General features: G+C 46.3%; 1 protein-coding gene across 1 annotated transcript in view; it reads left to right on the top strand.

The window, feature by feature from the left end:
• LOC142557720 (uncharacterized) overlaps positions 1 to 19054 on the top strand; it is an 89425-nt gene extending 70371 nt beyond the window's left edge. The window contains exons 2-5 of the mRNA XM_075669765.1: positions 13297 to 13531; positions 15222 to 15367; positions 15961 to 16096; positions 16686 to 19054. Coding sequence (XP_075525880.1) covers positions 13297 to 13531; positions 15222 to 15367; positions 15961 to 16096; positions 16686 to 16926 — 758 coding nt within the window. The 3' untranslated portion in view covers positions 16927 to 19054. The remainder of the gene's footprint in view (positions 1 to 13296; positions 13532 to 15221; positions 15368 to 15960; positions 16097 to 16685) is intronic.
• Positions 19055 to 26721: the final 7667 nt, after the last annotated feature.

Raw genomic sequence — 26721 nt, 5'->3', positions numbered from 1 at the left:
TCTGAGCTCTTTGCGAAAGCGTCTGTTCAGCGCGTTTCTTTTTTGCGCTAGAGTCTCCAAAACACGCTCTGAGCTCCTCGACGAAAAGCTCCCACGAAGTGAGCGTGTCTTCGTGATTCTCATACCAGACGAGCGCTGTGTCGGTAAGGGAAAACACAACATTGGACAACTGTGCGGTCGAGTTCCAACCGTTAGACCGGCTCACCCTTCGGTAGTTCGTGAGCCACTCGTCGACATCTTCTCCGGCTTTTCCTCCGAAAGTGAGTGGCACCCGGTAGTATTGCCACGGAACACCAGGTGTTGGCCTTGAAGCCGCGTCAGATCCTTCGGGAATCTGGCAGGCGTGTTCAGGCATGGCAGGTGAGGGTGGCGGAAGTCCGGCAAGTCGACGGCTTCGGCGAAGTTGTAGCAGCGTAGGCTCCGTGATTACGAGGTTTACCCCGCACCGTCCACCAATTTGTTACAAGCACGGGGAAAAGGGGTTTATTTAGGCGTGCGAGGGCAGGAACGGCAGGCTACGAAGAACAGGAATGGCCGCTGCACAGTCTTCGTTCTCCTCTTCTCCTCTCTTCTTGATCCCCGCGTCCCTTTGACGCGCTAGGACGTAACAATATATATATATATATATATATATATATATATATATATATATATATATATATATATATATATATATATATATATATATATATATATATATATATATATATATATATATATCAGAATATTTTATGTCCACTGCAGGACGAAGGCCTCCCTGCGATCTCCAATTACCCCTGTCCTGCGCCAACCGATTCCAACTAGCGCCCGCGAATTTCCTAATTTCCTAATTTCCTAATTAATCAGAAAAGCCATCAAGGCTGCGCTTGGTCTGCCTATGACTACGTCAAACGATATGTTGTTACGACTGGGTTTGCATAATACTTTAGATGAAATTGCTGAGGCTCAACGTACCGCACAGAGGGAGCGGTTGCTAGGTACACCAGCGGGTAGGTATATATTAAAGTCAATTGAAGAATCGGTGGCTGTGTCGCACGATAGGGCGCCTCTACACGAGTTGAACGTGAACCTTAGGGCAAATATCATGGTTCGTCCATTTCCGCGGAATGTGCACCCCGTGCACAATGTAGGGAGGCGGGTCGCGAGAGCTAGGGCTTTGTTGCGAGAGGCAAAGGATCAGGAGGAGGAGTCTGCGTTTGTTGACGCCGCATGGATTAATGGTAAAAATGCTTATTCGGTGGTGGTAGTAGATGGCAAAGGGAGCGTTAGAAATGCTGCTTCCATTTATACCAAAGACCCGGGGGTTGCTGAACAGGTGGCTATTGCTCTAGCACTAATTGATTCTAGAAGAGTTTTGGTGTTTAGCGACTCGCGATCTGCGATTACAGCCTTCTCGAGAGGACTTGTTGCAGAACCGGCTAACAGATTGCTGCAGGGTAGGGATATCACTTCGCATACCGTTACTTGGTTCCCGGCGCACATGGGGACAGTGGAGGGAGCCCCGCGTAACCTCAACGAGGTGGCGCACAGGGAGGCACGAGGATTAGTGTGCCGTGTACTCCCTGAAGGGGCTGGATCTCCCGCTCCTGAGTACAGGGACCAACTGTTAACCTACAACGAAATCGCCAAGCACTATTACTTAGGGCGCAGGGCATTCCCGTTGCCACATCCTAAATTAAGTAGGCCGCAGGCGGTTACATTAAGGCTTCTGCAGACACGGACGTACCCTAACCCGGTCATCATGAATAAAATTAATCCGGACTGCGGGGTTTCAGTCTATTGTAGTCAGTGTGGGGGTTTGCTCGATTTACAACACATGCTGTGGCGCTGCTTGGCGTTGGCCGGTGATGGTTCTCGAGGTGAACAGTGGTGGCAGCGAATGCTGCACAGTGAAGTGCTGGCGGACCAACTCAGGGCTGTCCAGAGGGCCCGTGTGCTGGCAGAGGGGCTCGGCCTCTCTGTACCGACGTGGGAGCGGCCCGCATCAGTCCCAGACTGATCCCTCAGGACCTAAATAAAGTTATTCATACCATACCATACCATACCTAGTCTTCTGCCGTCCTCGACTGCGCTTCCCTTCTCTTGGCACCCATTCTGTAACCCTAATGGTCCAACTGTTGTTATCTAACGTGCGCATTACATGACCTGCCCAGCTCCATTTTTTTCTCTTAATGTCTGTTACAATATCGGCTATACCCGTTTGCTCTTTGATCCAAACCACTCTCTTTCTGTCTCTCAACGTTACGTCTAGCATTCTTCGTTCCATCGCTCTTTGCGCGGTCCTTAACTTGTTCTTAAAGGGAAGCTGAAAGGTTTTCCAGAAAAAATGAGTGAACATGTGTACATAATGGTTTTCAACCCTCCGAATTCGAATATCGTATCGAAATTGAGCGAAAGAAAGCGCAAATATATTTTATTTCGACGAAAAGTGCAGCAGCGGACACGCCCAGCTCGCGCGTCTCGTTTCCGCCTGTGATTGGTCGGGCGACCCGTGACGTCAACTTTAGCGACCGACCGCTGCCGCTCCACATGAAGCGCGGTGCCAGGTAGTTTGGTGCCGTAATGGAAAATTAAGAGGTAATAGAAAATTTAGAGAGTCTGCGTTTTTCTGAAGAGTTCGGCGTTGCTCCCTACATGTACGAGCCGATTGCAAAGAGCCGGCCTCTCGAAGAAGCAAACGATGCTGGTGCGAGCAGCGCTTTCGACGAGAACGAAAGCGAAGTCTTGGGATCTCCTCGTGTTGGAAATGCTCTTTGGTGAGTATGCTTTTTGCAAAGCGATCTAGTGATCTCACCGATCTTTCGCCGATCTAGTGAGCTCGTTTCCGGTCAAACAACTGCAGTGTTGTGTTCCTGCATGCCTCCTCGTGGAACGTAAGCGGGGATGCGATCGTCGGCATTTGTGCGCTGTCCAAAGCTGTCGGCAACCTACAAAGACGGTTCAAACGCGTGAAAAGCTTCCCGGTTCATGCAGTACGTGTAGTGACCTTCATCTGCGCGCCATCCGCACACTACTCGTAACCGAAGTCGTAAAGGCGGCGAATTCCGTCGGCTACGTGAGACGGTCGGTTTCTCGCTGTGCGCGAGAGACGGGGGGGAGCGTAGCGTCCTGGCGTGCGCCGGCTTTCCAGCACATGCAAACTCTACATTTGCACTGCGTTATGGTAGCTGCGTGCAGGCTGTTTTACAACACACGTGCAAATAGAAAATTCGCGGCGCTTTGCGACGAAACCTGCGTCGAGGGCGGGAAATAAACATGCACCTTCCGTTCAGCGTGCTAACATGAAGGAGCTCGCAGTAAATCAAAATCCAGGTTTTGGCGAGTTCGTGTATTCATAAGGCCTTCCAACACCAGTTATCATCAGTCAGTCCGCACTCGTGCCGTCTTTGTTTTCGTTGCTCCGATCTTTTCGCGCTGCGTTTAGAAAGCCTGCTAGTGGAAATTCTGGTGATAATCGTCGTCACGGAAGTGGTTGGAGCACAGCAGTGTTGTTCTTGAGGGCTTGAAATTCTTTCGCTTTACAGCAGCCTCCCACTTCCTTAAAAGCTTCTTGTCTTGTGGGAAGCAATGGAAGACAACATCGTCGCGGCCGCTGGGGTTCGTGCAACTGTAGGCTGCACAGAAAGACGGCATGATCGGCCCACCACATCAGTTGATGCTGCGCACGTTGACCACCACTCTACATACACACAGACGCACCAACAAAGAAATGCAGGGTCGATCGAAGCAGATTACGACGGCACGCACGCAGAAACAAGCACGGTCAGGCACGGTCGCGCAGGCTGCGAAGGAGCAAAACACTAAAGTTGACGTCACAACACCGCGGTTTCCGGTCTCCGCTCGCATCGTCAGCGTCAGCAGCAGCGCGCGGCATTCGACGGGGGGCGGAGCTACAGCGCAATTTCAACCGACGATTACGTCGCTCCTATTGGAAAAAAAAATCCCAAATTTGACCTACATGGTTTATAAGGTTGCCGCATCCGTATATGAGCATCTTATTGAATTCGACAGACTCTTCAGCTTCCCTTTAAGCTTCTTTGTCAGTCTAGTCCCTACCCCATATGTCAGCACCTGTAAAATGCACTGAATGTACACCTTTCTTTTCAATGATAATGGTAAGCTTCCAGTCAGGAGCTGACAATGGCTGTCGTATGCGCTGCAACCCATTTTTATTCTCCTGTGAATTTCCTTCTCATGATCAAGGTTCCCTGTTATTAATTGACCTGGGTAAACGTACTCCTTCAGACTCTAGAGACTGGCGGGCGATCCTGAACTCTTGTTCCCTTACCCTGTTGTTGTTGATTATCTTTGTCTTGTGCATGTTAGTCAACCCCACTCTTATATATATATATATATATCCAGTCTGGAAAATGGGTCTTTTAATACAACCCACAGTATTTTCTTCTATTCCTCATTATTCAATATTTTAGGTTTCCCATTGTCTTTATTCTCGTCAACGCAGTGCAGCAGCCATTAAGGCTGCGGCACTGTATTCAGTGCTCAAGCAGAAACAGTGCACACGAAGGCATTAAGATCCTATTGATCTTATGTCGTTGGTCCGCACTGAAGCGCCTTATACGACTAGTGAGCCGTGTACTAACTAGCCCAAATACTTTGTCTACTTTGTCGCATGGTAACTGTTACTAAAAAGAAAATTGGCAGTGGCTTAGCTCGGCTATGCCAGGATATACGTAGCGAAAGCTAAGGCAAAGCATGGTTAGCCTTGGTTAAGCTTGATTGCAAGCGCAGGTTAGTCTGGTTGTCTGGCAATGTTGCGGCGTTTAGCCAGTCGTTCGGCGCTTTTCGTCTGTTTCCTGGGCTATTCGTTTCCTCTTCATCTCGTTCCGATGTCGATTCCAGGCCTCCTCCCGCTCATCAGAATTGTCGCCGCCCATACTGCCGCCTCAACTGTGGTTGCGGCGCACGCGAGCTCTCCTTCTCAATCCTCCGACATGTTATCAGGCATGCGACGCAGCTGGCGAAGCGAGCGGAGGCGAACGCAACGAGGAGAAATGCGTTGTCACGAGGAACGCGGTGTGACGTCATGTGCCTCCTCGGAGCGCGGCCACGGCGAAATCGCAAGTTCCCGGCTAGTGAAGCTTTCGCTTTGAAATGCGCTGGGCGCTGGTAACCCACAAACGCTTCCAACGCATAACGACGTAAGCACGGCTAGCAGCAGCGCTTGACCTGCCCAACGTTGCACAGATTTAAAGACCTCGGTATGTGAGGAACCTGTTCAAAAACAAGCAGCAGCGGGTAAGCAGAAAGTAAACTATGTAGTAAATTTTTATTGGGGGGGGGGGGGTTGCGTGAGTAAGAAAAACTGAAACGGAAGAGAGACTACACCCCTTTTAGGATTGATACCTAAGGAAAACACTTTTCTTTTTTCAAATAAGATCACTATACGGAAAATAGAAGAAAAAATTATTCTATTTTTGGGTTACATTATTGCCTTTGTTTTTTCCTTTCTGCCTGTGCATACAAAGGAAAGACAGAACGGCTTCTTCGGGCGCAATGGCGGGCTCCCTGTTGATTGATGACTCCCACCGACTCGCCCAGTTTTATTTTCTCGCGCGCAGACATCGCACCTGCGTACATTTAAAACACCGTCCCGGGAGTGCAAGTGCAAAGCAATACCTTGCTGTCGCTGTTTGTGATTGACCTTTCGGGTGAAAATCCCACTATCTTTACTTGAAACTTACTTGAAGATGGTCAGTGTTTGCTAGAACCGATGTAATAAAATCATGTTATAGCCTTTATCGCTTATATCTTCGCAACCGTACTACTCACGCATCTCACTGTGGTGTCGCTGCGTAGAAAAACGAAGCAATCACTCAGTCACGCATATGTCGCTTGCGCAGATGGCGCTGTTGTGGCGCCACGCGTGATGCAGTCGGAGCTAAAATTAGCGTCTCGCTCGGCGTTCGGGGAGGCATAGCTCGGCAGTACGTTTGTCGATTCGTGCAGCAGGGGTTACATTTGAGAAAGCTCATACAACTACACTATGGAATTTGGAAAGATTGGTTGCGCTTTGTAGACGATCAAAAGGAAGAAGACAGGACAGGCGCAAACTAACAACTGAGATTATTCGAGGAAAACACTTAAATATCAGACCATGCCAGCGCAGGCGCATCAGGGTATCAGCAACAGAAAAGAAGAAAAAACACAAAATCAGAAAAAAGCCGATGGCGTGGCTCAGCTAAACATATTATGTAGGAAACGTGCCTCCTCATTGTAAAGCATGACCGATGTGTCACTGATGCATACCTGTCCTTCTTTTTTATATACTATGCCTCTAGAAGTTCTCGTGCTTTTTCGTTATTGCACTTGCGCAGGATCTTAACCTGGTTCTGCGCAAGTGCAATAACGAAAAAGCACGAGAACTTCTAGAGGCATAGTATATAAAAAAGAAGGGACAGGTATGCATCAGTGACACATCAGTCATGCTTTACAATGAGGAGGCACGTTTCCTAGATAACATGTTTAGCTGAGCCACGCCATTGTTTTTTTCTGATTTTGTGTTTTTTCTTCTTTTCTGCTGCTGATACCCTGATGCGCCTGCGCTGACATGGTCTGATATTTAAGTGTTTTCCTCGAATAAACCTCAGTTGTTAGTTTGCGCCTGTCCTGTCTTCTTCCTACTGATCGTCTACAAAGCGCAATCAATCTTTCCAAATACAATGAACCAACTTGCCCAACAACGCATTGTGCTATAATATGGAAGATCGATCAGACTCAAACCTGTGCTCATCAGCAGTTAAAGGCCTACAAATGTGCGATGTTTCGCAGAAATTTCACGTTTGCTCGGTTATGGCGCCCCACGTCCGACACGCGGTGTCACGAAATAGCGTGAGGACACTCGGGCAGCAAGACGTATCCAACCCCTCTGACCACGGCGGAGCGTGCCAGTCTTCTCAGAGAAGCGCACGCACAGGAGCCCGTTCTGTCTACGAGTGCGGTGGGCTCGAGCGGCTCAGAGCAGTCCGGGGCGCCGCCAATATGAGGGTCATTGCTTTACTCGATGGCCCAGCCACCATGTACAAAACAAGCGAGTCCATTACGCTTGCAAAATTGGACTGTAGAACCTGCAGTAAATGTAGAACGTAAGTTATGCACGTAATATTTCTAATGCGTGAATACGTGTAACTTCTGTATTTGATCTGCATCATGTCTGTGCCCTATAGTGCTCATAAACCCTCTACAGCACGCACAAGGCTTTTCACGTGCCCCATTGTGGCTGCGTCCCCGTTACAGCCACGCCCGATTTATTTTACTCGCGAAAGGAGATTGGTGGCGCGCGTCCGCGAATGGCTAACAATATTGCGTGCATCCAGCTATTGCGTCACTGCTTCACATTATTGGAAAAAGAAATTGTCTATATCATCATCTTCTTCTTCTTTTTGTCCGCTACAGGACGAAGGCCTCTCCCTGCGATTTGCAATTACCCCTGTCCTGCGCCAACTGATTCTAACTTGTGCCTGCAAATTTTCTAATTTCATCACCCCACCTAGTTTTATGCCATCATCGACTGCGTTTGCCTTCTGTTGGCACCCGTTCTGTAACTCTATATATCAGACGCCAATATATTTCGGCTTTGTCTTTCCGAGGTAAGCCGCGAGCTTTAACATGTTGCCTTGAAGCAGTAAGCAATGGCACAAATAATTTAATTTCGAGAAGTGTTGGCGGGACGCTCTTAACCTGAGGCCAAATTCACGAAACTTTCCATTCAAGAGAACTGTTTACCATCTCCTGACGCACCTCGAGGCTTTCACGAGAAGTGTCAGTACATACAAAAATACGCATTTAGCGCAACTCAATACTCCGCGCAAATCAATACTTCGCGCAAATCATTCAAATCCTGTCTACGAACACGAGACAGCAGTGTGCGAATCTTCCTAATTAAGACCACCAAGTACCGCTTCGCACTTGTTTTCAGAGCCGAGTTAACGCACGGCGCTGTTTAATGAGACCCGCAAACGCTTTGATAATTGGACGCCCTGGTCGCAGATTCCACCGAACGAATCTTAACCAGCTGGGCAACTTTCTGAGAAATCAGTGGCGCGTCCACATTTTATGTAGCGCCAGTGTACAGACGCGCGAATGAGAAATGCTTCGGAGGAAAGGCACCGGAGGGAGATGGAACGCATACTGTAGCCACGCGTCCACTGCGCCGTTTAATTAAATATATAATAAGCTTTTCGGAAGAAACATTAGCTGGAACCTGGCAATCGATGCGCAAATCTACGTAGCTTTCCTGATGCACATGCCTAATGTGGCTCCCCACATGCAATCTTAATTTACTCGCCGCGGTGGCTTAGCGGCTATGGCGCAGCCCTGCTGAGCAGAAGAAGCTCGCGGGATGGCATCGCGACCGCGCCGGCCGCACTTCGATCGGGCGAAAATGCAAAAGATGCCCGTGTGCCGGGCATATGGGGGCAGGTTCCCTGGTGGTCAACATTTATCCGGAGTCCACTATTACGGCGTGCCTCATAATCAAGTCGTGCTTTTGGTACGGGAGATCCCAGAATGCATTCATTCTACACTCTTAATTTCATCCCACATACTTAGGTTCCAGCTATACGAGTGCAACATTTTTGCAAATTTTTTTACACTCCTATTAATGGAACGGCGTTCCGCTTAGAGTCTGAAAATATAAGGAACGGTTTTGCATATATCTGAACCTTATGCTTCTTAAATTCACATGGCCATAAATATGTGGAATTAACGTTCTATAGTGAAATAGCCATTCTTAACGGAACAGTGTTCCACACATTTGTAACTATTGATCATTTTTTCGCACTTCTCTAATTGCAACCATGATTAGGTATGTGGAACGGTGTCCCACATGGTTAGACACGTACTTAAACACGACTCCAGTTACAGTTGAGTAGAAGAATGTTTCATATATTATAGATACAAATATGTGGAACACAGTTCCAATAACAGTGGTTATCTCTCTGGAACATAGTTTTACACATGGAACGCCATTTCACATATTTTGTGATTTTATATGAAACGCCCTTATATTTAGGGAGCTAGAAAATATTTGCAAAAATTTCTGCTTTGAATGAAATGTAGAGTAAAAGTGTAGGTTCCTAATAAATCAATATGCCACATATTTTGATCTTGCGCTCGCTGCTGAACGTACTGCCTACGATACCCGATACGCTACGCGATGCAACAATGCAGCAGCGATTATATACGGACGATGATATACAGCAACGCCCCGGTTACAAAATGTTTAGCACGAGACATCAAGAACATCACCAAGCCATGTTAAGCCAGTGAAACACACACGCACACGCACACGCGCGTGCACGCGCACACACACACGCACACACACGCACGCACGCACACAATATCGATATTGAAAATAGAAACTCAAATTACGAAACACACACACACACACGACAATATCGATATTGAAGCGAGAAACTCAAATTACAAAAAGAGCACACACACACGCAACAATATCGATATTGAAGCGAGAAACTCAAATTACAAAAAAAGAAATAAAAAAATCAAAACAAAATAAAGCAACATGTTCAAAGAGACATGTTCACAGCAACGCTGTGAACATGTTTGCGGATTATATGTCTGAATCTCAGCCTGGAAATATGACAGCGTCCTGCAATGTCACCGTTTCACAAGTCCAGTTTTTGTCCGGTTCCGGGATATTTTCGAAGCGCTCGTTACGAGCAGCCGCAGGACTTGTGCACAGCATGTCTTGGAATATGTGGTGAAGGTAAAGTTAGTAATGCTAATCCGATGCCTCGATGTTTATGCTTCAACTTCCGCGCTATTCCCTCGCACTTGAAGCTCATTTTACGTAAATATTTAATTAGACCAAAGTTAGAATATACTTTTTTTTCATCTGGGATTGCGCTATTAGCGCACCAAGAAAAACGCCTTTAAATCTTTTGAAATCCGCGCCACTCTTTCAATAGTAATTTTTTAGCTATTCTCGTTACACATGTATTTCATCAGTGAAAGTCGATTCAGGTTTTCCAGCGCTTCAATCACGTCGCAAATGCGTTACTACCTCTCTCGGACGATTTGTTACTCGAGCTCAACTGTTGAAAAAATGAGCTTTTATCTGCGGGCATCTGCGGAACTATCGTTAACTCAAGGTGAAAGTTCTGTCGCGCCGCACTAGAATCTGCCATGCGTCTGTCTTGCACCATATTCGATAAACAACGTGAAAATTACAATTTAAAAAGAAATGAAGAAGAATAGGGGGGTGTGTAATGTTACGCTTGAGAGCAACATTATAATACAGGGGGAAAAATAGGCGGGTTCCATGCTTACGTGCCAATCGGTGCTAGGCGAAGCTTACGGTGATGTTCGTGCAAATGACGAAGTAAACGTCCCGCAGACACAACGCTAATGCCCCAAATGCTTGCAGGAAATTACGTAAATGAAGCGTTATATTATGAAATGTAATTGTTAACGTTACAACATAAATGAAATATTTAACCATACGTAACGTGGTCCCGCAAGTGTAACGAGCTGACGCAAATCTTTAGATGCAGGCTAGGCCTCTATTTGAGGGCGAAAGAAACGCACATTAAATGCACACTTTTTCTTCGCGTTATACACTTCGTAAGGTATACTATTTGTAAATGCCGACGGGATCAAAAAGTCATGTTATGGCTGCAAGAAATTCAGCCTCGCATGTTCTCAAGTCTGTTGGTTTTCTTCGTATTGTTTTTGACTCTCCACAACGGTGAGAAGTGGCGCACGGGTTAAGTAATAGGAGTTGTAAAGAGATACGTTACGAGTTTCAATTCCTCTCGTGAACACGTGATTGATCACACCACGAGATGTTGGCGTCGGGAGGGATGGCTGGCTCGCTCTTTATAGCATGGCACTTGCCCACTACGGAGATGGCTGATGTTGCCACTTTTTTTGTGTACATCTCTGTTGCCGACTTTTTCTTTACTTGTGTCCTCTGGTAATGGGCAGTAGGTATCGACGGTAATGGGATGGCAACGCTATAGGACGACGGATTGATCACAGTGGAACCGCGACGGCCTGACAACTCCGACGTGACGACCACGGAGTGAGCACAGCTGCATGACAATGGGTGTGTGCCTACTGCTGCGCGTTTACGAAGTCGTCACGACTGCATGGGAAGGAAGAATGACAATGATTATGAATGATGACGATCGAACGACAACAACCGAGTAAGTGTCGACGACAGATTAGCGACAGCGGAACGATGACGATACAACCTCAAAGGCCTGCATGCTGACCACAGTATGGCCACGACGAAATGACGACGATGGAATGATGGCCACTGAGTGAAGACGACAGACTATATCTGCTATTTTCGTCTGCACTATGCCCGAACAACGAAGGAATGACGGTGACTGCTGGCGAAGAAAGTACGTCTGCGTTGGAGATCGCGTCGGTGCTTGCGTAATCATCAGCGGTCCCCAGCGGCCTCGCTTTTCACTATAACCGATGATAGTATGCACTGTGCCTGGGACGACAGTCACGCGAGACAGCAAGCAGTCAGTATCCAGCAGGCAGCAGCCAGCCGCAGTGGCGCATGACCGGTGGTCCAAGTTGTTCTGCAATAGGTGAGACAGCAGCAGCGAGCACGCAAAAAGTGGGCAGAAAAGCTGAATAAAGCATCGCTTTAATAACGGCATTAGTGGCACGCATGCGCGCTGTGAGTATCGTAAAGTTAGGTAACACGGAAAAAATAAAATAAAAAAATAACTCTTACAAGACAAACTACCCTTCCTGCAATGTCTGTAGAAGGCCAGCAACAAGGAAGAGCCAGAACACAGAGAGCAACATTCCTTTGCTCTATGCTATAGGCGCACAGTTACAAAATGAATCTAGAATTTAAAAGAATCTTTCTTGTAGGCTGTCACTGTTTCATTTGCGCAAAGATATTTCTCACTTAGTCGCGGAAAAACGTGAGGCTCGGGGAACTGCACAATTCTTGCGCAGCCGAAATTACTCAAGATGAACGAGGTCGCATTTAATACATGCATACTACTAGTCTAAGCTATCTCGCACTGCCTGGTAATGCTGCCTGTTTCGAGGCCAAAAGCATACTTAGGTACTGCTTGTTAACTCAATATTTTGTTTTCAGACTCAATAGTAAGGTAGTTATAAAACGAGACCTGTTAGGTAATGGATTTGGCACGTTATTTTCGCAGTTCTAGCGTCGATCATTTACCAGGTTTATGAGATTTTCTACCTTAAGAAAGCTTCAGCGTCATTGCAAGTGACACTGGCGACTTGATATCTTGAGCATCCCTTGAGTCTGGCAGGATACTTGCTTTTACTGGGACTGTAAATCATTAATTAAGGGAAAATCAGGCATCCACTCAATCGTAGCAATTGCTACAAAGGAAACCCATTATAATTCCTCGAAAGAAAGGCCTCGCAGTTGAAGAAAGTTGAATTGAAGAAAGTTCTGCGGGTTTCCGCAGCACTATTACGTCAAACACTTGCCTTTGCTTCGAATTGTCGATAAATTCGACTTCGCCCTACCACCGGCTTGGCGCATGGTTAGCTCAGATGGCATAGCGGCTGCCCCGGAAAGGCGGTGGTCCCGGGTTCGAGTTCCGTACCAGGACGAATTTTTCTTCAACTGCGAGGCTTTTCTTTCGAGGAACCCGTATGGGTTTCCTTTGTAGCAATTGCTACGATTGGGTGGATGTCTCATTTTCCCTTAATTAATTACTTCTTTCCACCTCGCGGATTTCCGCAGAACTATTACGTCAGATTGTAAATCATGTATCTGTAAGGCGCGTTTTTGTAACTATGCGAGAAATACCTTTCGCACAACTGTCTTTAATAAGATGTCGCTAACCTCTCATTTCCTTCTTTTGATATTTACTGCAGTATCTCTGAAGTCTTATCCCGCTTGGGAGCGTACACTTGCCGCTGCAGTTGCTCCTTGTGCCCGCGGGTGACAAGCGGAAGCTCGGCTGCCCGCAACGGTGTACCCCAGTCGGTGTACGTCCTCGCGCTGTTGAGCACGACATCGCGGCTTTTACCCAGACGAGTTGGCCATATCTCGATGGGGGCGAAATGTAAAGCCGCTCGCGTACTTATAGTTAGGTGCGCGTTAAAAACCGCAGGGGGTCGAAATTAATATGGAGCATCTTAATACGGCGTGCCGCGTATAAGATGGGGGTTTTGGCGCGTAAAACACCAGAATTTAATGTTTAATTTTTTAAACTCGGGACGTGGTCATGACTTCTTTTGCGACGGGTTCCCAACTATCTTCGATTATCCCTCTACTTTATAACACACTCAACGTTAGTGCAGGAGTCGTTCTTCTTTGGTGCTGCCCATGGCACGGCGGTGTCTGCTGGGCCGCTTCCACGGCGCGTGCGTCAGGAGCGGGTCGCACCAGCAGCACCGATGACGCAGCTGCAACCAGAAGTTCCGACTGGTGCCGGAACGACGACGTGTCGGAGTGCGTCGGCAAACTGGATTTGCTGTCCCAGAACAAGAGCCTCGCCTTCGCATCCTCCGAGGCCGAGCTGAAACGCATCTGCTCGTAAGTGCACTGCGAGTGAGGCTTTAAATTTATTCTACGATTTCATTCTACCCAAGAAATAAATAACTGATTTATTTGATGATTAATTGATTGATTGATTAAAATACTCCAAAGGGCTGAGAAAGGGCTAGAGCTGCCAGTTATAATCTACAACTTGTGAAAAAGTTCAGCCAAAAAGGCTTTGTGTGTCTGAAAATGCGCCATAGGTTGAGGAACAATCGGTGAGCTAGTTGTTTGGCCGCTGTAGTTGTAAAGGCAGCTACCTAGCTGCTACACCGGGCCTTGCAACGAGAAACCAGCGCAAGAGGCGATCGAGTGAGCCAGAATGAATGTCAAAATGTCAGCGTTCTGATACCACATGACTACCATCTGCGTCATGACGTCATGACACGAAACCTCCTGGGAAACGAAAACGAAAAAAGCTGTACAAATTCTATTGCATTAAGTTATTTGGGGCAGTCTCAGGCTTGCCAGTATTTTTCTACGATTTCGACGTCAAGGACTTTTATTTAACGCGAAAAATGAACAGTAGAAAATATCATGTTGGTACTCTTTTAAAGCCTTTAAACTGTTTGATTTCCCCCTTGATTCCTTCCTGCCATTGCACCTGTGGACGTGTTCAAGAGAGTACTTCTTCAATATAAGCTGAAATAGTGGGTCTAAAATAAGAACACGAAGATGAACACATCCAGAGAAGAACGAATACATTTTTCTTTGTGCCCTTGTTTCAGTCACCCTATTTCAAATTATATTAAAAAAGAACCTTGTAGACCTCAGCAAAGCATTAAATGCCCGTCTTGGAGCAATAAACATTCAGTTGCAATTGAGTGCTTGTGTTTGTTTTTGTGTTCATATATATCTCAACAAGTTCACTGCCTCTACAACAACGTTGTATAAATGGAGGACTGGTTGTGTGGTGGTGAGCGTTTTAGTGGGATGCTTCGTGTCGATACAACGTGGCATCCAAGATAAGAGAAACAAAAGTAATCAATCTTTTAAGTGTTTGTGGGAATGACCTGACAAAGAAGCAAAATCTGCGCAAGAACAACAAAACTTCGTCACGCAATGGCATTAACGCTGCTGCCGTCTGGCGTTGAGTTACAACGGAATGTTAGTTTTTTAAAGGCAGCATTTCTCCGCTTATAAGTGTTTTATAACGATGACTTGTTGAGAGAGCACGACCTTCATGGCATCGGTTACAGGTATTATGAGCTAGTTTAACGTCATGACACTTTCTTTACAGGTGGAGCCGTGAGAAAAGAAAGCTGTATTTGTCCACACATTGAGATTTCATCTCGGATCCGTGGCATGAGAGCCATGATGCAATCATCTTCGTAGTTGTGGCATTGTCGTCTTTGTTGATGCGGTCATAGGGATGTTTTTGTTGCAACTTTTGAACGCACGATCACCAGTGGAAGCTTTAAAGGCAGCAATATGGCCCATCGGACGAGTCGGTATTGCGTCATTGGTGGTCCAGTGCAGTTGGCGGCACAGGCTCGTTGCACAGCGCCAATACAAGTGCTGCGTAGAGGGCTCTGTGTCAGCGTCTCGTCTCAGTTCTATTTCTGTAAGAAGAATGGGGGAATAGGATAATCTGCGCTCGCTGAAGGGACTCCCAATGAGTGACGAATTGTTTGCCAGCAGTGCATTCATTTATCTCTTGTCGTAAATTATTTCGCGCTTGGTGCAGCCACCTGACCGGTGCCATGGACTGCGTGAATGCTTTCACACGGCGCTGCTTCAACGAGAAGCAGCAGGAGGTCTACGAGCGACTGACCAGCGGCGCAGCTCAGCTCATCGAAGACTTCTGCCTGGAAGGATCTCTATTCAGGATCAGTGAGTGGTAGACCTGTATACTGAACACGGTTCGCGGCATCGCAGCATCTATGCAATGTTTAATCTATTATGTTACGGCTGTCCGTGTTGTTCGTCGCGTTTGCAAAATGTCGTTTACTTGACATAAAAGGTTCCGTACTTCTGAGACAAACTTGCATAGCAATGCTATTCGCAGGTCCGATTAAGACATTTATCTTTTGGCAGTAATAGTTGTTTGTAAATAAGTGGGGCCTTCCGCATTCTTGCCATTGTTTTACTCTTTCCAGTCTTCCATTCCAACAAATTACTCCTATATAGCAACGAGTTTGTGAGTCCGACACCCGGTAGACCTCACTTTATATGCAGCTTTAGTAATTGATCGTCAACTGCTCTCTGGAATGTGCTTCCAAAATGAGCCAACTACTGTTACATTTGTTTATGTTTTTGACTGATACTGTGATGCAAGAGCTATTACTGGCAGCAAAGACGGTTCTCAAAGTACATATATCGGAAATAGTGGCTTTGTTATTCAATTTTACCTTTGACTTCGCTGCGAAGTTTAGGTTTCCTTTAGAGTGAAAGATTGTTTTAGTTGTCTTTATGTGCATGTGCAGCATACCTGAAGCACTCCAAGTGCTACAAAGAGCTGCAAGACGACTACAACAAGTGCGCCTCCATCTACGTGGTTCAGCGGGCCGAGCTCCAAGAAAAGACGCTCAGTGCTCAGGACAAGATACGGCATTCGTGTTGGTACGTTAAGACCAAAACAGAACGTGTCTTTGGTCCTGCTTAGCTTTTTACGGAAGGAGCGTTGTTCCACGAACAGCATGAAATGAGAGCATAGTGATCTAGCGTGGGTTAATTTCAGTAGTTCTTTGCAGCACCGCTATCGAAAATATGTTTCCACGCGTTAATTAAAAGAAAAAGAAGAGACCCTGATGCAGGCAATGATATTAAAAGCCAATCTAGTTGCAAGAATGTCACCTTAGCTCATCCTTTTAGTAGTTTTGCATAGTCTTCACATAATATTTCAGCCAGAATTATAATTTACACAGCCATAATACATCTTTATTACGTGTGAGCTATGGGTAGTTTAGTGGCAGAAAGGGCCAGATATTACAAAATGTTAGTTAAGAAAGCAACATCAAGAAAAAAACAGGAAGAAAAGAACAGCGAAGTTACAAAACACTGTTAAAATAAATCGATAACAAAATAACAAAATCAACTGCCTTCTGTTCACAGACGGTGCAGTCAGGTAATGGTGTTTTAAAGATTGAATGTTTCCATACCGAAAGAAAACATATATATTTTGTACGTTATTTTTTTTTTCTATTCGCAGCCAAATGGATGGCTACAAACAGTGCGCTAAGACGGCTGTGCTCCTGCGCTGCGACGTAGAAGCAGCAGAACTCGCCGAAGACATCATCGTCAAAGCCAGTGGCTACCTCGTGTCTACGCACTGCTCCAGATACCGCATAGGCGAGCCCAGCTGCAGCGGCTGCTCCACGTGGGTCGGCATTGCGCTGCCGGCGATTCTAGCTTTGACGGCCTGGCTGCACCTCTTCTCAAGAACCCCATAGCAGTCTGGCAGCCCGGAAAGACAAACCATGTTTACTGCTCCTGCCGTTATTTCGGTAGGGAAGCGTTGAAAATATTGAAGAGTGACGTGACACCCCGAGAACAATCCTGGCATCATCACTCGAGATGTACAATGACGGTGCTTGGTGTCCGGCGACTCGTTTTTTCATTCAAGGACTGTATATTTTATTTATTGTCTTGTTATAGTTGCCCGCTAGAATCGAAGCTGTGGTTACAGAGAACAGCGGTGGCAGTCCAGGGACTTGGTTCACCCGATGCTGTGTGACTCTCTGAAAGCGCGAGCAGCCACACGAAGTGTCACGGTTTGTGAGCGCCGCATTGTTGATTGTGTGTGACGATGCATTCGGATGTGCCATGCTTGAAACTGCCCCTGTTAGAGCTGGAAACCTTTAGACTACTTTTGTTTCGGATATCACAGTCCTGCCAAGTTTGATGAGCTACCACAGTGACCGCAGTTGTGGGCGACAAAAGGAACCTCCATCTAAGGCTTCTTTATGAAGACGTCTGGTTCCTGAGCTGTGTTACAGGCTTGCAAAATTACAGTCACTGATGCGAATAGAAACCAGGTTCTGACAATTGTGGGCACTCATTCAATGGGCAGAAGTCAGTGAATGAAGGTTGCACTCCGGGCAATGGAACCAAAATGACTATGCTCTTCTAGCGGCTTTCTCGCTTTTTTTATTATGAAGACCGTTAGTTCTGCGAGCGAGACAAAATAAAAACGCCAACTTCTGTGGTCTGCACTATAGCAAGCGCACTCACATAACGACATAGACTTCCCCACCGGCTGCACACAAATTTTCCTAATCTGGCGCAAAACGATAAGTGGTATACATGGCCACCGCCCCAACTAAGAGACTCCCTGAGCTGAACCTGCTCCGACTTCCGATTCCAACCGCCCTGACCTTTACTGCTCTTCCTTGAAGCACAGAATATTAAATCTTTTGTTTGTGCTGCTATGCCAGAATACACCTGGAAAGAACGTGAGGTAGGCCAATTTTGTGGCATTGGGTCGCCCATTCAATGAACCGCAAGAAAAATTAATCGTTAGGTCTATACGAGCAAGAACAAAGCAACAACCTGAGCTATCCATTGGGAACTATCTCATTGTGAAACCATTCCGCTGGCGTTCAAAAGCATACATACGAAGGCTATGTCACGTTCTGATTAGCAGGAAAGCTCAAGGATGAGCAGCGCGTTGGGACGTTGCTGAAGAATCGCAAAGAAATGCCGTGTTCTAGCTCAACCAAGGGCTATAATTCGAAGGAGTGCCGAGATTTTCGCAAGAGAAGGCTGGCTAGAACCACCGAAAAGTAAGAGCTTCTGTTCTTTAGTTCTTTCCAAACTCCTTGGGGTCAAGAAACCCACTTTTTCTCGAGAAGTTGCCATTTTGTACAGTGCCATCAGTGCTCGGTAAAAGGCTGCCATTGGTACTCGGCCGCTAGTGCCCGTAGAGCTGCGTGTGGGATTATCAGTCCTGTGTGTTGCGTGTCGCGATAGCACAAGTGGTGCGGCTGCGGGTACACCGGCGAATGCCAGTCGAAGGACACAACTTGTATGCGCGAAACATCCGGAGAAGTGCTCGGTTCCGGCAGTGAAGTGTTCACAGACAATACGCTCGGTATGCTTGGAACGTCAACATCAACATTGCGGTGCTTGTCGAATCTGCTTCAAGCGCGTACATCGGAATGTCGCGCGTTGTGCCTCTTCGAAACAACAAATGCACTTTCTCGGCTGCGTGCTATGGGAAACGCGGAAGGAATCACGACAGTGCATTTCCGATGTTTCCCGGAAGAACCCTGCAGTGTGGCTGTTGCCTTTTGTTGGTTGAGTGCTTATGTTAAACTATAGTTCAGACTGTTAGAAGTTGGTTTCCTTTTAGACCCTTTAATATCGCTGCGCTTCGAGAATCACATCTTTGTTTCAGAGCTATGAGACAGTCTTGTAGTTCAGATAGAGTTGAATGTTTGATTTTAGCTATACAGTAGTTAAAGTAGGAGCAAGCTTTTATTTATGTGACATTGTGATTTGATAAAACACATTGACAGAATAGTTTATCTTTTGTGGAAACTTGTGGAGAGTAAACTTAGACGTCTAGTTAAACGCACATCAATGGATAGAGCATGAAAGCAGTGCGGAAACTATCCTGCCTCTGCTAAGTTTTTGTATGATGTTGCTAAGCGAAATACAGCTCAGGCCATTGTTTTTATACATTTATGGTTGAAAATATTTTACGTTACGCTACGGACAAATCTTTCTTTCGCCACGACAATACCTTACCTCCGTGCTTTCATCCCATCATCGAGCCGGACCAGTGCGGTCACAAGAAAAAATTAAGCAAGCGGTACACGCGTGTAAAACGTTAAGGCGAAAGCATGATTGCACACTTCACACACTTTTTGTGGTTATTAAGACCCGTTTATCGCGCCGCCAACACAGACACCTAAGGATTTCGCCTTAAAGAAAGATTGGTGTTCCTGCAGTTGTTTCTGAGTTGCCTTGATACACATTTTATTCAAATCTAACAGAAAAAATTGAGTGCGATGCCTTTCAATAAATACATTCCCAAAGACATCTTCGGAAGGAACCTAATATGATCGGAAATATAAAAAAGTTGAAGTGCATCACACTAAGAAGGAACAAAGACAGGACATAACGCCTTGTCCTGTATTTGTTCCTTCATAGTGTGCTGACACTGTTGGCGCTTCATATTTTGAAAGCTATGCACCAACTAGCCCTACAACGTGTTTTACCGTTTTACGGAAATATAAGGAGCGCAGCCTTAACTTTCGACATTCGCCCTTCCCTCATCGGCTTTTCCCTGTTTGGACGGCGCCGCTCGTTTTTTTTTTTCTCGCGGATTTATGATTTTTATGATTTTGTGGGAACGTACAGAGTCGTTAGGGTAGGTCTTTTTGATCATGAAGTGACGCATGATAACCCTGAAACAATTTTGATAATTTCGTACAAACGTACTGAGTATTTACGGTAGGTCCTTCTGATTATTAAGTGACGCATTTAAATGGTCCGCGTAAAGCGTGTAATTTATTATACGGTTTTAAAAACCTGCCTCGCTACAGATCATAGCGGGACCGCTCCCCCGAGTTTTCAGCTGCCTCATCCCAATCGACTCGTTTGGTCAACTGATCTCAGTTGAGCGAGCCATCCGATTGGCTAACCAGGTGGACGGTCACCGATAATTTTTTTAATTTATTTACAAATGTTGGTAATAGTTGGAATGTAGGTTAAGTTGTTTGTATAGAAAGTAAGCAACAGAAAGAGAATACACATCGACAATTTAGCACTACACTCAAGCACTTCCGGCATACAGCAAGTGTCGTTTGCTTGTGTTCCAGTGTCGTTCTCTATGTTGATGCGAACTGCGCGTTCGGTGTTGTTCTCGAGCTTTGTTTTCGCGAGCACCATAGATCACCCTTGTTACGTTGTGGGCTGCAAAACTAGCGGTCGGCGGCATGTCAATCTCTGACATCGTGTCCCTCTGCAAAGCAACATGCGAGCGGCTGCAGCGCATCGGACTGTCGCATTTACGCGTTAGAGACCGTCAGTTCACGCGCAGGCATTACTACCACAATAGAGAGTTTTAGCTTGACCGGTATTCGGGTAAACGCAAGCGCAATAGGACTGGGCGTTTTACAGGATGAGTGGAGGCGCAAACGAGAACGGCCTGTACGGTGCATTCACCTGGTGGCACAGAGTTCAACCAAACAAAAAGCTAATATGCAGCAGTAACCAAGTGTATACTACTTTGCTGCTGGTGCAAATTTTCGACAGGAGCGTAATCGTGAGCACGTTGCCTTTTAAGATGATTAAAGTATTTTACACTTGGCTACCGCAATATTAGCTCTGTCTGCGCCGCCAAGTGGCCGGAGCGTGCAGGCCGATCAGGCCGCTCACGTACGCCTACACTGAAGATCCTTCATCACAGCAGCAGTAGTATAGAGGAGCGTTAGTTTACGCTTCCTCCGATCGGTCAAAACGTCCAGCTCGCCTGTGGTTACCGGAATACCGGACACGCTTGGCGCTGCGACAGGACGCTGGCAACGCATGCTGCTTGGATAGCTCTCGCGGGGTAACCAGGCGGCTAGCGGAGCGCTTGAAGAGGCTTCGCACGCCGGCTCCAAGGCAGCCGGAAGTAGATGACGCAACGTCACAACATGAAGCGGAGCCTGTGAAGGCGGAGCTTAGGCCCGCGATCACTCGGCGAACGAGTTGAGGAGAAAAAGCATGGCTAGGGAGGAAGGTAACTTGTAATCGTCCGTAGCTCTATAAACGTGAGACGCTTCACTTAAGGTGCGACGCGAATGTTTTACTGTAGCTGTACCCTACGCGTTTAAAAAAATTTGTGCCAACCATTTCAGGGACCCTTTAATTACCGGCTGGGATCCACCATCTGCAAATGTCAGGTAGGGATTATGAGAATTCGGCCGTGTAGATTACATGGAAAATACTATCCTGGTTCTTCTTTCTACCATATCCTGCCTTTTCAATAACCGCCAGCTAGCCTAACGAGACAGGTAAAGGTCATAGCTGGAGAAGAAGCTAGTCCGAAGGGGCACAAGGATCATAACTGAAACTACAGAATGAAGTGCAGACTACCAACTTCATCGATCAGGTCGTCAAGCTAATATACCGGCTGATTTTTTTCAGTGTAAAAAGTACTTCCTAAATATTTCCTGTGGCTGGCATGCGAATTCTGTTACGCCAGCTAGATTACGTAAAATAGTAGACATCCACGGCAAATCTCAATGTGACCGATAGCTAAGCAACAATTTTTATCTATTTACCATTGCGACTATTCCTCTTAGAGGACCTATTGAAACTTCGTAATTGAGGCCGAGGAGTTATGCAGTCGTACCCATTTAAAAGAAATACTGTGATATATGTCGAGAAATTGGCGCACAGCTAGACTCCATGGAGAACTGAACCCATCTTCCAGTTAACACTTCTCTGTAGTGTGTGAAAGTACAGCGCTGAGAAGGAAGGGTTACATACAATATTCATGATTTTAATCACTCAACATTCAAGCGTGTTTCTCGTAACTGTGCCCGCATTTACAAAACGTTCTTACGCTGAAACTTCGTAAGAGCAGGTGAACCAATCTTGATGACAGGCATATCATTAGCGCAGGTGGCCGTTGAATGGCAGCAGCTGTTACGAAAGAAAATCTCTTTGTGAATTCGGCCGCTGGTCTTAATTGAATCTTGAGCCTCACAGCAGACAAAATTCTCCAGGGCTTAAATTCACAAACGCTTCTCTTTGCAAGAAAGCGTCGTGGTTGAGTGCGCTTCAACGGTGCTCCTTCACTTTGCCTAAGGAGAATCCCGCGTGGCGAATCTGTGATGTGTGTGGCCGATGTTTCATTAAATTGTGTCATCATATTTCACCACTAAAGGGTTCACCAAAGGATTCAAATGCAGCTGGTCTGTTAATTTGGGGCCCTGCTTATTAAACTGCGCCTTACAGAGTGTTTACGGACATCGAAATACGTTAGACACCAAATTTTCAGAGAGAAATTTCTAATACATCCGACTTTGTAAGAAAGTTTGTTCTCTGGGTTTTAATTATCCTCTGCTCGAATCCATAATTTTGCCGAGAGAAAGACTTGCGAATTCTAAAGTATCTGTAACGCGATTACAAGAAATACTAATACATATCGAGTTGAACGAGGCACGCTTTACAGTGGCCAAATTGATTATGGCCCCCAAGTGCCAAGTTTTCTCAAGCTAAGCCCAAGTGAAAGACCGCAGCGTCTCCATACATTGTCCAAGATCTTGTTAAGAATCCGGAATGCTTACGTGTAGAAACATTATGAATTTTTACATTATAACTGCAGAGAAGTCCGGGAGTTGGCTGAAATTGTTATACAAGACAAAGGGGAAAGCTTTAAAATCACGAAAATGCTTTAAAATTCACGAAACCTTGATTTGATTTATGGGGGTTTAACGAAACACTCGAGATATGAACGGCCCCGGAATAATTTTGACCACCTAGGGTTCTTTAACAAGCCCTAATTAGTGCACCGAGGGCGAGCGTTCTTGCATTCTGTCCCGATCAGTACGTATGTGGCCGCCACGGTCGGAATTGAACCCGCGACCTCGTGCTCAGCAGTGCAACACAATACAAGCTTAGGCTACTGCGGCGGGTTCCATCAGAATCATAATTACTATACAGAGTGTCCTAACTAACTTTAGCCTGAGTTTAAAAGTATGCAAACGCCACGTATCTGGACAGAACCAAGGCAGTGTTGTTTGCCGCCGCTTGGAGATACTCAAATTATATTATTTTTTCATTCCGCCTAATCAGATAATTAGTTTTAATTGATTAATCAACTTCTCAAATATTATAATCAGATGAAAAATGTAATTGAGAAAATAGCGGCGCAACGTGGAAAACTCCAGATACAGCTTTCTGTTGCTCCACACCTGCTACATAAAAGTGTTTTTCCGAGCGTGAAAGCAGCCCGCGAATACGCGCAAATTGCCTCGAGTGGCCAGTCGAGCGGCAATTTTACGCATACGCGCGGGCTTCTTTCACGCTCGGAAAAACACCTTTATGCAGCAGGTGTGGAGCAACAGAAAGCTGTATCTGGAGTTTCATGTCGCTCTACTATTTTCTCATTGACACTTTGTATATATAAAGTATATGAAGTAAATTAATTTAAGTTATTACAGAATGCAATATATCGGAGTAGGCACCGGAGTCGGAGACTGAAGTGGGACCTCTTGTACATAACATACACGAAAAGAAAACGAAAATTACTCGTTGCAATGACATTTAAAAAAAAACATTAAAAAATAAGGATACCAATTGTGAAAACATTTTAGAACACGATTTAAAACAATTATAGAACAAGCTTAATCAGTAGCATATATAAAATATGAACAAACTGAATAGAAAAGCGGCATGCTTTAACAATTTCGCACGTAATTAATAAACGTTATATTATAAACTATAACACTTGCCAATAACAATGTGACGGCTTACATTATGTAGTGCGTACAATTTTTTTATTTAGGACTAGATTGGTTTAAAAGGAACATCCTGAATTCTGTAATGAATACAAGAACAAAACTGCATTCACATATTGATGTCTAAAAAAGTTGAAAATTCCGACAAGCCTCGTTTCAGAGAAAGGAATCGACTCAGCCGAGGTAAGACGACCGAATTCCCTCGTAATGGGCGGAAGTGATAACCGCGGTTTTCTTCTTTTCGTCTCTGCGTGTGCCTGAGGTTTCAATTTGCGGGAGAGGAAATTAGTGCGCCAAAGGACCACTTTCTCGCTCCTGACGCCCACGTTTGAGCCACAGTCGTCTACAGCGTCGAGGCCGCACAATTGATGCGAATGAAGCCGTCGCCGCCGCTGTTGCAGTGCGGACGGTCTCTTCCGCACACGAGCGGCGAAGGGAGGCGAGGCTCGCTCTCTCGTGACACGTGCACTCCGTCCGCCTCGGTCCCCCTTGTGTCGCACACGCTCCCTTTTTTAAGCCATCGCTGCAGAAGGCGACGACAACGTTGCTGCATCTTCTTTTTTTTAGATAACAGACGTGCGCGAACGGCTGATAGCCTAAATTGGTGATCGTTGGGGTGCACATGAGCTTGTTCTGTGAAGGTGTGGGGGGATCGTGACCGGCTATGATAGTGTCCTGCTGTTGTTAACAGCGCAAAATGTAGGCAAGAGACGAGACAAGAAGACACCACAAGCGCTGTGTGTATGATAGTGTGCGTCTGTACCGTCCCACACCCTCTATTTTTCCGCCTCTTTACCTCCCCTTCCAACTTTTCCCAGTGTAGGGTGGCAAACCGGATTTTTCCTTCGAAATAATATCCCTGCTTTTTTCTTGAGCAGCTCTCTTGCTTTGTCATTGGCTCAGACGAAGCCGAGGCCTTCGAGGGGATCGGTCAGTGGCATAAACAAGAAATGATGATTGCTAACAAAATAATCCTTGCAAAATATGGTTTCTATATACGTTTCGTTATACGACGAGCATTCCAGAGGTAATTTCCTAATCCCTGGTCGTTTTCCTTTCCATTCGACCCACCGCGGTGGCTTAGCGGCCATGGCGTTGCGCTGCTAAGCACGAGGTCGCGGGACCGAATCCCGGCCGCAGCGGCCGCACTATGATGGGGGCGATATTGACGCAAGGTGTCGCGAGCCAGCGCTAAGAAAGAAGTTACAACCGCTACGTGCGCTCTGCAATATGCGGGCGCTGAAGAAAGAGGACGGAGGACGGAAGCCTCAGGGTATCCGTGCCATCTTGTCCTGCAGCTGTGTATCTTGCCGACGCTGTGTGCCTCCACCAGCTTTGTCACGAAAGGACACGTGAGGATGTCCGCGCCAAAAACCACCGTATCCCGTGCATTGCGGGTACGTTAAAGATATCCTGGTGGTCAGATTTAATCCGGAGCCTACACTACGGCGTGCACCATAATCGATTCGTTGTCCTGGCACGAAAAACCCTAGAATTCGTCAATTCATTCCTTTTCTTTCATTTTTTTCTTGCACACACCTTCTCGTCTGGAAGGGTATAATATATTAAATGTGGCTGAGGCAGCTCAATACGAGCAAACGAGACACTAGTTCGATCTTCGCGCTCATTCAGCCTTGACTCAGCCTTGACTAAGTTGATTAAAGCTGTTTGATAATCTTCCCGTACTTCCTGAACTACTTCTATTTCCCTTGCTGTTTATGTGATAAAAGTCCTTCCATGGCCCGCATGTCAAAGGTGTTATGGAAGGAACCGTATATAAAAAAACAGGAAGGGTGACAGAGAATAAGCGCCGTTTCAATAAGGGTATTGGGATTAACCAGCCTTCGTTACTGGGGCCCAAGGACCACGTAGTCGTGTATCTAAAAAAATATAAACATACCTTAACGTCTCCTATATAGTGTGTCGCAGCTAACGTTAGCCAAGTGGTTAAAAAAAACGATTAGAAAGAAGCTTGGCGCAAGGTACGATTTCATGACCTACGGTGCCTGAATGTACGTCCTCTGACGACTGAAGACCGTAGGTCTCATAACTGTACCTGGCACCGAGTTTTCCTTTTTTTTCCAATAAACAACCTGGTTGACGTTAGCTGGACCACGCAGTATACATTGTTATGATTGGGGGCCCAATCCCATCGCTCGTGATTCGTTGTCAAGATTGGAGTCCGGCATGAATTCGAAGGTAGCTGGCCCATGCCGTCGTCCAACTTATCCACGCTGAGGATGTTGATGGAGGGAAGGACTGCTTCTCATCGAGAACGAGGAATATGGGTTTATTTACAGTATTTACATGCAGTTCATCAGTCCAGCATGACTGTGAGAGAAAGTACGTCAGTCTAACACGACTGCTTGAGAGAGTGTCTCAGTCTAACATGACTGCTTAAGAAAGTGTGTCGAGCATCCGCACAACAGCGGTTTATAAACACTCCGTCCCCCTTCATTCCAAGGGGACGGAAACGTTCGTCCAGTTACTGTAAACACGCCACCTCTCCCCGGGACGGCTTACACACACACACACACACACACACACACACACACACACACACACACACACACACACACACACACACACACACACACACACACACACACACACACACACACACACACACACACACACACACACACACACACACACACACACACACACACACACACACGCACACACGCACGCACGCACACACACGCACAGGTTCACGGTCCGGTCCGGAACCGACGTCACACGGATTTCGTAGAACTCGGAGCTGCCTCTCGCAGCGCCCCTGGGTAG

Source organism: Dermacentor variabilis, chromosome 9 (genome assembly GCF_050947875.1).
Source record: "Dermacentor variabilis isolate Ectoservices chromosome 9, ASM5094787v1, whole genome shotgun sequence".
Lineage (NCBI taxonomy): Eukaryota > Metazoa > Arthropoda > Arachnida > Ixodida > Ixodidae > Dermacentor > Dermacentor variabilis.
The sequence above is the reverse complement of the archived record's forward strand: the minus strand, read 5'-3'. Positions and strand labels throughout refer to the sequence as shown.